Source organism: Diaporthe citri (genome assembly GCF_014595645.1).
Source record: "Diaporthe citri strain NFHF-8-4 chromosome Unknown scaffold_1, whole genome shotgun sequence".
Lineage (NCBI taxonomy): Eukaryota > Fungi > Ascomycota > Sordariomycetes > Diaporthales > Diaporthaceae > Diaporthe > Diaporthe citri.
In genome coordinates this window covers 9,085,222-9,097,772 of record NW_025064846.1, presented here as the reverse complement: position 1 = coordinate 9,097,772, position 12,551 = coordinate 9,085,222, and the positions used below count along the sequence as shown (strand labels likewise).

The 12,551-nt window shown below is 58.1% G+C and overlaps 3 protein-coding genes across 3 annotated transcripts; all 3 read right to left on the bottom strand.

Moving 5' to 3' along the window:
- Window positions 1-1,224: 1,224 nt before the first annotated feature.
- On the bottom strand, window positions 1,225-2,013 carry INS49_002364 (uncharacterized protein; the record flags this gene model as incomplete). The annotated part of the gene is made up of 2 exons (XM_043163177.1): window positions 1,225-1,373; window positions 1,479-2,013. 2 exons carry the CDS (start codon window positions 2,011-2,013, stop codon window positions 1,225-1,227), a joined length of 684 nt encoding a protein of 227 aa, XP_043031683.1.
- Window positions 2,014-7,243: 5,230 nt separating this feature from the next.
- INS49_002363 (uncharacterized protein) lies at window positions 7,244-9,277 on the bottom strand (the record flags this gene model as incomplete). The annotated part of the gene is made up of 2 exons (XM_043163176.1): window positions 7,244-7,829; window positions 8,010-9,277. 2 exons carry the CDS (start codon window positions 9,275-9,277, stop codon window positions 7,244-7,246), a joined length of 1,854 nt encoding a protein of 617 aa, XP_043031682.1.
- A 1,063-nt stretch (window positions 9,278-10,340) lies between these two features.
- On the bottom strand, window positions 10,341-11,792 carry INS49_002362 (uncharacterized protein; the record flags this gene model as incomplete). Its single annotated transcript, XM_043163175.1, has 1 exon — window positions 10,341-11,792. One exon carries the CDS (start codon window positions 11,790-11,792, stop codon window positions 10,341-10,343), a length of 1,452 nt encoding a protein of 483 aa, XP_043031681.1.
- Between the last annotated feature and the right edge of the window lie 759 nt (window positions 11,793-12,551).

The window sequence follows — 12,551 nt, the reverse complement described above, 5'->3', positions numbered from 1 at the left end:
TTTTTTTTTCATTGTTTTGCTTATTTATCGGTTCTTGCTTTTCCATGTCTTGGTTTTCCGGCATACCGCATAGACATGTACCCAACACAGCGTACACTAGCATCGCAGCATCATGATACCTCTGTCGAGCCTGCCTGAATCATTTCCGCCCGCGTCTGCGTGTTGCTACAGTGCCTACTGACCCTAAATAACATGCTCTTCCATCGCGCTGCCCGATGACTACATGGCAGAGCGGCTCCGCTGGGGGAAAGAGGCCGCTGCCACGAAGCAGCTCGTGCTGTATGGGGTGTTTACGGGGCGCAGTGCGAGTTCGGACAAGTCCTATGGCCCGCTATTAGCCGACCGACCACCGACCGAAAGTCTCGCAGTGGAGGTTCCTGAGCATATCGGACACCCGGGGTTTTGTATGGAAACGATTCAACCGACTCAGGGTCTCGCAGTTCATGCTGGCATTGCTGTGGGTATGTGTCGCTGTGCGCCTGGGACAGCTAGCTGTTCAGTGGGTTTAACCTCCTGAACTTTGGCTTGGGCACACACACAAACCCCGCAAGCACTCGATTAAACTACCAGCGCGTTGTATGACAGGGCTCCGGAACGTTCTATTATGAACAGCAGAGCGGTCTATGTTCGACCGAGGTGCAATCTCATTCATGCCATGCTTCCCCTTCCGGCCATAGAATGGATAATGCCAATATAAAACCAACAAAAAAAAACGTATTGGCGGAACTCATCAAAAGACGGGCACTTTTGAGACCTTCAACGCCGAAATCTATCCTGCCAAATGTCCGCCCAAACGTTCAAACGACGATCTAAATATCCCCAGTTGACTCGTACCATATCGTACCACATATGCATACTGAGAGCCGGTCGATTTTGGCGGGACGCCAAGCACCCTCTGGCCCGTCGTACTCAAGACTCATGGCCGTGAGTAAAAAACCAACCAAGGTGGAGAAGGCCACAATAAATAAATAGAACGCAACAAGGCCTGGCCAGCCTTTAACATGAAGAGAAAAGCCTCTCGATTCACAACAAGGTTATGTCGAAAATAATTTCGGGCGGTCGACGATGTGTGTGGAAGTCTAGACAGGTGGTGAGATTTGGATATCGGGGCGTCGGACCGTTTGGGCCGATGAGGCCGGAGATCAGGTGTGACCAAGCCCGGGCTAGACAGCTGTCCGTCTGATTTGGTCGAATCGGGCTTCGGAGTCATCTGGGTCGTCCGGCTCATTCGTTCACATCGAGCAGAGTCACGACGGGAACATTGTCCAGCTTCTCGCGTCCCTTGAGGAAGGGAATCTCAATAATAAAGAGGAATCCGACCAGGCTGCCTCCCAGCTGCTTGATCAGGTCGCCTGCAGCCGCGGCAGAGCCACCTGTTTTGAGGCGGGACTGTTAGATATCACGCTACCCAGGGGCTTCTTTACGGCATAATAGGACCTCGGGTCGAGGTGCAGGGCGGGGATTTGAGTAGTTCATACCAGTAGCGATAATGTCATCTACGACGAGGACCTTCTGCCCCGGCTTGATGGCGCCCTCCTGCATCTGGAAGTAGTCGACGCCGTACTCCTTGGTGTATTGGGCGGTGACGCAGGGGCCAGGCAGCTTGCCCTGCTTGCGGACGGGCACAAAGCTAGCGTTCAGTCGGAGTGCCAGGCTGGGGCCGAACAGGAAGCCGCGGGCATCCAGGCCGACGATGACATCGGGCTTGATGGCGTTATCGGCGCCGCCAAAGTGGAGGAGCTGCAGCTCGAGAGAGCGGAGGAGAGTTGCGTGGACGGCCGGGTCGAGGAACCATGGCATGATATCCAGGAAGTTGATGCCGGGGATGGGGAAGTCGGGGAAGCGGCGCAGGGACTTCTCGAGGCTTATCTTTGCACTGGCGAGTTCGGCGGAGGTGGAGGAGGAGGCGGTGGGCTGTCGTCCCGAGGCATGGTGGGCGGCGGTGGAGGAGGAGGATGCAGAGGCGTCTGGGTTGGTGGCCAGGTTGCCTTGGGGCTCAGAGGCTGGTGGCATGGTGGAGAAGGGGAAAGAGAAAAGAAGAGAGACGGGCGAGGAGAGGTGGTGAGAGAGGACGGTCGTTATCTAGGAAGAAAATTGTTGGCGCAGTGTGCAAGGCTAGAGCTGATGAGGAGGGGTGTGTGTCGCTAAGAGCTGGGTGTACGTGAGTAATTGCGCACAAGCTTGCCGTACCAGGTAACTTGTACGGGCGGGTGGTAACAGTAAGACAGGCGAGGGAGACAGGGTGCGAATCAGGTAGCCTCGTGTGCAAAAGCAGGGCAATGCAGGAGCAGGAGCAGAAGCAGGCGGCAGTCCAGTGCGTGTGTGTATCGTGGCACAAGCCACAGACAGTCTGTGCGATGACCTAGGTATGGGCAATCTGGGTATAGAGAGCGTTCCTACATACCTAGCTGCTATTCCCAAGAGGTTAGAGGGGTCACGGCCAAGGAGCCTCTTGCAGTCGGTTGCTGTGCTGTGGTTGGTACCGGGCGGTCGTGTTCTGTGATCTGCTGTAACTGTACTGTACTTCCGAGCTCGTTCGTCCCGAGTTAAACACGGCAGGGAGGGAGCGGGAAGGAATCACAGGCTTGCCGCCGAAGGAAGGATGAGGCGTCCAGAAAATTCGGCCTATATTGGTTTGCTAAGGGCAATAAGGAAGCTGTACAAGTACGGTACGGCAGGACGAATAAAACGGAAAGTGAGAAAATTCAGAAGGGCCTAACCGGGATGAGCAGGCACGAGAAAGCAAGGCTACCCAAAGCAGTGTGGGTGGAGCGGTCTTAGACAGTCAGTTTCGTGCAGTCAAGTCGTCAGGGCAGAGCAATGCACTGCCTAGGTACTTAGGTAACTGTGTAATGCAATGTCGTGAGACCGGGCGTGGAAACTGAGGCTGGGTTGGGGGTCCTGTTTCTGTTCCTGTTCCTGGTTCATTGATGTTTGTGTGTGTCTGTGTGTGTGCTTGTGCTTGTGTCTCTGGCTCTGGCTCTGGCTCTGGCTCTGTGCAGTGTCTCTGTTCCTGGTCAGGACAGGACAGGACAAGACAGATCAAGTCAAGGCCTGGAACCGTCCACACCCCATCATACTCAGACTCAACTGGCCGAGAACAGCAATCATACACGGAGGTACTGTGCTACCCATCATATCGGTCGGAAGCTCCCTCCAGGATTGTTCCTGTAGGCAGCAAATGGCAGGCCTGTGTTGGAGCAGGTGGGCTGGGATGGGATATGGGCTTGAACTGGCAGACAGGGAGCAAAGAGCTTCCTTCCTAGATACCGTAGTTACCCCGCCAAAATTCTCCTCGACCCCACCTTGCACCTGCCGTCGCCAGCTCGCTCTCACCTGCGCAGCTCCCCGATAAGCTGCTGATGATGATGGTGGATGGTGCTAGGGGGTGAACGGGCAACTTTAACCACAACATCCGACCGGCGCTCCTCCCCCATGGGACACGGTTGCAGGTATGCACCGGCGCAGACGTGGACGTGGACGTGGACGTGGACGTGGACGCGTCGCAGGAACTTGAATCCCACCGTCGTCGGCCCACCCGGTGAGGAGCTTCGTGCCTCTTCCTATTCCCCATCAGGCCCAAAGAACTTGTTTGTCGTGCCGGGCACAACAGGAACGATGTGACTCGATGTAGGTCGGCATGGTCTCGGCAAGCTGCACTTCCGACAAGACCGCCCTCGCTCCCCGTCTGCCCATCCAAGCAAAAGCTTCAACGGGCACACCATGTACGTTGCACAATAGCCCTGCCCTGCCCTGCCCTGACGTCCCCTTCCCTGGCTGCCCCGTCACGATTCATCCTCTGCCTGCGAGGCTTCCCTGGTTTCCCGGCAGTGAAGCTCCAAAAGGTGGACCGATGCCCCTGAACCGCCCGCCCGTTGAAACGTCCATCCATGCCTCATCAGGCTGTTGTTCCTGTCGATGAGGGTCCGACCCGCCGCCGTGAGAACGTCCACGACATCCGGGACGTCGTCTAAGAGGCCGCCCGCGAAATCAGTCAGCTTGCATGTCACATTGTGGCTGTCGACTACTTACATCCATTCACACCACCACCACCATCACCGTCACACGCTCGCAGGCGCAGCGCAGGTGAGCAGCAGCAGCTCCAACGTCCGAAACCACACCCACATCCACGTCCACGTCCACACCCACACCCAAAACAAACCCAGGCCCAGACCCGGGCCCAGATTCCACAGCCTCTCGACACCATCCCCACGCTTCCCCGACTCGCCTGCGCGCTGCCTGCGTGGATACGAGGGCCTGCTCTACACCCACACGAGGCCCATCCCACTTGTAACGGCCCAGCCTCTGCTGCAGGCGGCCTGGAAAGCCTTGGGGCCTGCCTGAGGATGCCATCCATCACAGCCCTTTTAATTAGCACGTCCACCAGTCGCTTGCTCCAGCTGGCGATCCGGTCAACGCCGGCGCCCTGCGCATGTTCACTCCGCAGTCCGCAAATCTGACGTGTCTCTCGCTGATGCCTGCCCATCCGTCACCATCCGGAGCTGCCAGTCAGTCACCTTCGGCACAGCACCAAACCCTTCAATCCCATTCACCCATTGCCTTATCTGCATCGCCTGTGGCGTGCTTCCCTGCTCTGCCCTGCATCTCTGCGTACACCCTTCGGGTTCCATTCGAGGGACTGACAGGTATCCCACTACCCAGGCACTGGGCCATGTCATTGGTCGCGTCTGGCAGCGTTCAACGCTCCAGAGTTTCCTGCTACTTGGGATCCAACGTCTCAGGTCCGAGTTCTGGGCCCTGAAGAGCCGTCGTTGACAGTTAGTTCATCGGCTTACTATGCACATTATCACTCAGGGCGACGCCACGATGGTTTTGAGCAGAATCGTGTCCACCTTCGACATCAAGGGTTCCCCTTCTCAGCATCCCATGTCCCCCCTCCTTGATGTTGGACACTGGCCAGTGGCCGCTGGCCACCTGGGCCACCCAAACTACTGCTTCTCGTTCCCACTCAACAAATCTGCCGTGCAGGCCTTGTTTGTCCATTCCCAGTCCGAGATGGGCTCATCCTGCGGCTCAATGAGCCGGCTCACCTTTACTTCGCCTGGAAATTCCACATCGAAGTAGCACGGGGGATCGTGACGGGAAAGTGATCGACACCATTGCTCATCCCAAATCATTCATGCCTCCCTGGTTGCAGTCAGTCTGTAAAGCATTCTAGCGTCACCGGTGATTTCATGATCTTTCTGCATTAGTGGTCGTTTTGAGCATGGCTAGCCGTCAACAGGCGCAGTCAGCAAGACAGTCTAAGCGCCCCGACTGGTTGTCCTTCGATCATATCCGGTTCCCCCTCTTCACTATGACTCGGCCTATTTCTCCATTCGTCTGGAGACTCCAAGGCCTTGATGTTGTCTCACCGCCAGTCTGACGGGAACAGTGACTCCTTGGCCAGCTACGCCCGCATGAGTTAGCAAAAGCAGCTATGACAGTCGCGATCGACCATGACCACCGTGAAGACGCAACACTGACACTTGATGGAATTCATGCTCCCATGCAAAGGCACAATTAAGAGGGCGAACCAAATACAAATTCCAACCATTGTTTTCCACTGGTGGAGAACTCTTACCAAACCACCGGCAGAGGCAATTCAGGATCTTGGCCCGGTTACCTCTATCCGCCTGCTTGACAAACGGCGCCGGTCCCGTCTGTGCGTTTCACTTGTGGATCTCCCGATGTTGCGCGCCGGCACGGTGGAGCCAAGTGGGGTTTACGCCGTTCTCAAGCCGAAACTCACCGCAGTCCACGGCATCCTACGCTTGCTTTGCCGAAGAGGCTCTCCCGCTCCCGCTGCGACAGAGGTGAATTATAGGGTTGGGTGTACAATAAACCCTTTGTGCGTTGGAGGGCAGGCCAAGCCGAGCGTTCACCAGCCGGGACATGTGAATCTGATACATATGACGCGCACTGCCACCATGGCAGCAAAATGGAAGACACGCAATGTAAGTATGTTAGCACCGGCTTACAAGAGAAGGAAATCATTACACAGATCCCGACTCTCCAACACGACAGACACGTCCCACAGGAGAGCAGCCTAGTCGTACGACCTTGCTGGCCGACAGTATTTACCTTCAAGCCACAAGTTACAGGTGCTGAGCTCACCACACCAAATGCTGTGTTCTTGTCGCTATGTCATGTGTGCATATGTATTTATTCATGGGTACGCTTGCCGGCAGGGTCGACCGCCCGCAGGATGAGTACGTTGCTACAATCCGCCAGGATCCAGCCTGACGTTCCCGGGCGGGAGATTGCTCCACGTCGGACAACAGCTGCAGGTCGGCCGGATCTGCTATGGTTTAGCAAATCTCTGTCATTTGTGATGTGCGATGACACATCGGCGTGCAACCAGGTTCCCTCCATTACCCTCCTTAATAACACCTCGGCGGGGACAGGGACTCCCGGTTCCGGTGGCCGAACAGCCACAGCCACAGCCATGGCCCGGTATGCCCATCTCAGGGAGTCCGGCCTAGCGGTCGGTCAGCAGAAACGTCGCCCTGGAGGGGTCGATATGCATGCGAGGCAACCTCGGAACTGTGCTGTCAAATTGATATAAGCCAATGTGCTCTGCTGCACGTCACCAAGTTGGGATCGATGCACAACCTCCTTGGGCTGGGTCCCATGCATGCTTGCCCGTCGAGGTGGCGCTCACGGCTGCCTGCAGCAGTGACAGGACATGCTTCCCCGGATGTGGAGAAACAAGAGCAGGGTGATACATGCATACAACATCTAGACTTCTATCGTTGGGAAAGGCACAGTCATAAGTAAGTGCAAACTAACTAACGTGCAAAAGCAGAGCCATTCCGGGGTACATGGTAATGGGGGTATCATTATGCGAACCTTACCATCCTTCCATCCTGCCTGCCTACGAGCCCGTGCTGCTGTGTCATGTATGACAGCACAGACCAGAGCCAAAAGGAAATAAAGAAAGACGGCTGAGAAAAGAACGCCGAGCTCCCGCTTCCGCAACATCGGTGACCAGTTCCACATGCTGTGCACCCAGAAGAGCTGCTGTCCCCGCAGGTCAGGGCACGACAGTGGGTGATGTCGTGCCACGGCCATCCCGGCCTTGGCGGGCGATAACCGTGCCTGCCAACGCTTTCATGTCCCCGTTCGATGCTGCCTGCCTGGGCGCTCTCATTCGAAAGAGGGCTAGGACGAGTCTGTTGCAGCAGGTCTGGCCCGATTCGACCAGCCCGCCAGCCTGCCCGTCCGTGTAATCAAACCTGCCTCAGCGGAACTGCAGCCTCACAATCGAGAAGAGCATGTTCTGCAGCACATGCAGAACGACTACCACGCTCGTCGGAAGCAGCTCCGGCCAGACGGCAAGGTCCATGCTCCCCTCGGTGACCACGTTCACGCCATAGATCCACTTGATCAGGCCCGCGACGATGCAGCTCGCGACAAGCTCGCAGGCCCACGTGACGGCCGAGGCGTAGAAGGTCAGCTCGAAGGTGTAGTCGTAGGGGTCCCCGCTGGCGGAGGAGTCGTCCTCGTCGAAGCTGAAGTAGGGGTAGACGGCCTTGTTGGCGCCAAAGTGCAGGGTCGCGACGCTGCCCAGGAAGCAGAGCATGGACGCGTTCTCCGCAACAAAGCGGATGAACACGTTACGGACTCCGACTTTCTGGTAGGCGGCGTACGACTGGCCGTTCATGCCGATGGCCGTCAGGAGCCAGTGGACCGGGGCGGAGAGGAGGATGGGGGTGAGGATGATGAGGCCGGATGAGGAGAGGACCTGCAGCAGGATGAATTGGCTTGGGGAGCGCAGTCGGGCATACAGCGCACGGACGTAGGTTTGGTATGTTAGCATGAAGTAGCTGTGCTCGAAATGTCAGCTTCTGAGCCCAAACGGAGGCATGAGGGATGCCGAGATCACTAACAGTTTGAAGACCCAACTCAGCGGATAACTCCCCACCCTCTCGCCCTGGTTCCCACCCAGTATCCACCCCGTCAAGCCGTCCAAGAGATACACGGTCGATATCCACCCGTACACGTACACTATCGTGTCCAAGCTGTTGTGCGGCAAAGTCCTGAGGTAGACCTCTGCGTACGCCTCCCCTATCACGAGCGCGAGCAGCCCGATAAACAAGGCCGTACAGAACCAGACGAAGCGCACGAACGAGGCGGGGAAGAAGCGCGGCTTGAGGCGGACGGGGATCCGGTTGCTGCGCGTGGGCTGCAGGCTGGGCCCGGCGCCGATGCGGAGCGCGTTCTCGCTCTCGTCCCATAGGTGCTGGTCGGGCCGCCGCCGGCCGTTGACCCTCATCTCGGGCGAGTCGAAGCCGTCGTCACCCGCCCACCACGAGGACGTGAATATGCGCTGCGTCTCGGACAGGGAGTTCCGCAGCCCCATGTGGCGCTCCTTGGTGAGCAGGATGAAGCTCGCGATCACGACGGGCATGGCCATGATGCAGAAGGTCCACGTGATCCAGACTGTGTTGTGCACCGTCAGGAACTCGGCCTCTGGTATGTAGTACAGCACGATCGGCCCGACGGTGCCCAGCACCGCGATCATGCAGATCGTGAGCGGGAACCCCAGCGTCGACGGCCACCAGTTCAGGCTGTAGAGGTTGAACACCTTTGTGATCCACACCAGGGCCGTCAGGTTGTAGAAGGCGTAGTAGACGAACAGGAAGAACCAGAAGTTGACCTCGGCGTGGGCCCTGCCGTGGCCTCGCGGCTTGCGGTGGCCCGGGGACGAGCCGTCGTTGCCGCCGCCGTTGTCATCGTCCGGACCGTCCTTGAGCGGGTACTGAGGGAACGGGATCGCGCACCACCCGACGGCCAGGGCGGCTGGGAGCACCACGAGCACAAACCACCGTGAGTACCACACGCTCGCGACCCTCCTCACGGCGCCCTGCTTGGGGTTGATCCACAGGTCGTCCATCCTTCTCCACTTCCTCCTGCACCACGCGGCGAGCCTCTTCCTCCTCCTCCCGGCCCCGGCGCCATCGTACCCCTCGCCACCGGCCGCGTCGCTATCGTCGTCATCGTCGTCGGACTCGTCAGATTCGTCATCGCTCAGGCCCGCCGCCAGCAACGCGGTGGCGCCGTACCCGACGTGCACGCTATTACGCCACGACGCCCGCGTCAGCAGGCCGAGGCTGCCGCGCCTGTTGCTCGCGGTGGTGCCTGCGCCGAGGCCGCCTGCGCCGCCGCGGGCGTCCGTCCGGGGGACGGCTCGGAAGCGGCCCAGCAGGGGCGAGGAGTCGGTCGGGTAGCGCGATCGCTCGTTGCCCTGCTCGAAGGAGAAGATGGTGGGCATGTCTCTGGGCGTGGTGGGGTGGTTCGGGCTCGACCTTCGCAGGCTTGACTACAGCTTGGAGAGTCGCATTATATCGGGGGGGTTTCTTCCTCTCGAGTAAAGGGGAAGGAGGGCAGAATTTTTTCTCTTTCTTTCTTTCTCCGAGAAGGTCGAACGCGTCTGGAACGGGGCTGCCCCAAGGGAGGGAAAGAGGAGCGGAGTCACAGTGTCGGTGAAGATCTGCAGAGCCGGGGGTGGGTGGGAGGACAGGAGTGGATCTTTTGATGTTGTGTCTGCGCCATGTGCCGCGCTCGGGAATTATTTGGTTCTCGTCTGTGCTGGCAACTGGGGCGTGTGGGCCCCTTCCCATCCCAGTCGAGGATTGGCTTTGGAGCTCGAGTTCCCAAATCCAGGGGGCCCGCGATAAGATAAGCGGCCTCGACCGCTCTTAGCGCGATCTGGTGTTTCGTTTTCGAGTGCGACCGTTTCCAGAGGCCCGACGTCATTTTTAGAAGGTCCCGTTTGCATGTGACGGGGGATGCCAAAGAGACCTCATGTTGCTCAGCTCTTTTCCCAGCGAACGAACACGCAATAACGTAGCAAGTCCAGGAAGCAAGTCCCCACCGTTTTACTACAGCTTCCGTGCAGAAGGCTCACGGGTTGCTGCTGCACCTGTCCAGTCCACGTGTCAGCTCCATCGCATCCGGAAAATGTCTTCTTGTGCGACCGCAGGGCCGCAAATGTGACCCGCCGTGTGGACCGAAACATCAGAGGGTCGAGGGATTGATCTTGGCCTGGCCGGCAGGCCGGTCACACAAATGTTGGACTCTCGCTTATTGTGGTGTTGGCGCTTGGCTTCACCATCTGAGATCATTGTACACTGTCGATATCAGGCAGAGGAGTTGATCCATGGTTGCCGCAATGTTGAAGTTGAGCTTGAGCACCGCGGACAGGACACTGGATGTGTAGATTTACGTGGCAACAGTTTCCGTTCTACCCCTTTGCTGTGATATTACTGTCGCTTTTATTTCCAGGTCTAGTACCTTCCGGTCCGCCATATGTAGAGGTACACCCTCACCGGGGCTCAAAAGCCCTCCATGTCATCTCCGAGTTCGCCTTCCTCCTCATCGTATTCCTCCGAGTCCCCATCCTCAGAGCTGCCGTCGTCACTGCTCTGTGCCTTTACCGTCGATGCCGACTCGGTCAGGTCATCGACCGCGTCGACATACTCCGCCTGAGAACTCTCTGTCTCTGTCTGAGTGTCCTTGACATCGTCCGCAAACATGACCGCCTTGTTCGTCGGCGACTTGCTCGGAGGCTCGAGGACGTCTCCACTCCATGGTTTGCACTCTTTGACCTGCTCCCCACACCGGATACATGTCCAGCCCTCGCCCTCTTCCCTTTCTATCCTCGTAGCAAGACAGACGAAGCAGTATATACAGCCGCAAGGTATTGTCTCGTAGGGGTTCGTGATGTCTGTCTGCGCAGAGCCGACCACACCGCTAGACGCTGCTGCAGCCAGGACCTCTTGTTCTGACGACGCTGTGTTTTGGTCCTGGTAGCATATGGCGCACGTTCGCTCGGGCAGGAACGAGTACTCGCCCTTCTTGTCGTCGTTGTCGCCATCGCCGCCGCTTGATATGGCGTTCTTCGTCTTCCTCCACGTCCGGCTGAGCCATCGCCTCCATTTATTTATACCAATGAGCGGCAGGACGAAGAGTAAGAATTCTGTGAACGCGTGCCAGACGAGCTGTCGGTTGAGGTATTCGAAAGAAACTTCGCGGCTGACCTGGCTGGTGGGTGGAGCCAGCCTCATCCGCAGTATCCTGTCTAGTAACGTCCTGTACCTGCCGTGGAGGAGGAACACGAGGAACGAGCCAAACGCCGCCACAGAATGGACATTCTCCGCCGTGGATGTCAGCCGCGACAACCTCTGAGCCCGTGGGCTCGGTGCATCGAAGCCGTTGTCCTGGTTCAGCAGCCAGTTCTCAAGCCTCGTCCAGCCGTACTTCCCTCCCACAGTGATCAATCCGTAGAGCGACTTTTGCAGCCTCGAAGGCGGAACCAGCACCGGCCCGTCGTGCCTCGCGTCGGTGTACTTGAGGTTCTGCAGCGCCGCGCCGTAGGTGGCGTCGTGGTCCCACACCGTCAGCTTGAACAGCACGGCGCGCAGGACCAGCAGGATCTCGGCGGACCACTCCTCCTTGAGGTTGCTCCCCAGCCCGCCGACGTACTTGAGGGCGTCCCCGACCTGGTCCCGCAGGAGCTGCACGAGCTCCTCGTCCAGCAGCTCGGCGTCGACCTGGCCGACGCGGAAGGCGGGCCGCGTGCCCTCGGGCGACGACACGGCGTCCCAGAGCGACAGGGCGCCGCCGCCGAGGCCCCGGAGGAGCGGGGAGGGGTGCGACGAGATCCGGGCGCGCAGCTGGGAGGCGGACTGCTCGGCGGCGAGGCGTGCCTGGGCCTGGGCCTCGCGCGCGGCGCGGCGCTCGGCGAGGCGCTGCTGCGCCTGGGCGAAGGTCGGGTTGCTGCTCATTTGGGCGTCATGAATGATCGAGGGTCAAGATTGTGAGGGCCTCAAGCTGGGACATTTGGGAGAGTGAGCGGTCAGTCAGCGGCTGGCCCTCAAGTCCTCTTTTGAAGGATGGCGGCGGAGTTGGACAGGTGGTTGCGTGGTTCTTGCAGGTCAGAGGGCTTGGCCGAGCTGGTGCCGAGGTTCACAAATCAGGAGATTCCGGGGTTGCAAGGTCGGGGCTAACCCCTGCATCCCCATGCAGCCCGCCTTTTGACAGGTGCCATAACAGGACGGAGGTGTTTTTGGGGCTTACTTCGCAGTAAATATCCGTCACGAGTGAGTCGAGATTCTGTTCAACCTGTGAGCTGATCAGGTGAATGGTGGAGTGATTTCGATTGAAGTCTGTTGTACAAACAATGTATGGTCCGTATAGCTGGGATTGGTGTTACAGTAACAGTCGCCTCTCTCTTCCGGCGAACCAACTACATTACCTGCCAAGCCAGGCCCTTGTGGAAAGACTTGTCTTGACAACCCTGGCATCTGGGAACGAGAATCTTCTTTAGTGACATGATATTGATCAGTTACTCGCTTAAGATCCAGAACTCTAGGATGAACTAAATCCCAATGGTGCGATTCACAATGATGCCGGACCACCGAGAAAACCAGGCCCTGTCACATGTCATTCAATGGTCATTCCCTGCTTGCAAGTCCAAACAAGTATACGAGTGGACTGACATTCTCACCAAACTCCTGGCAGGAGACACACCCTGAGTCATATAC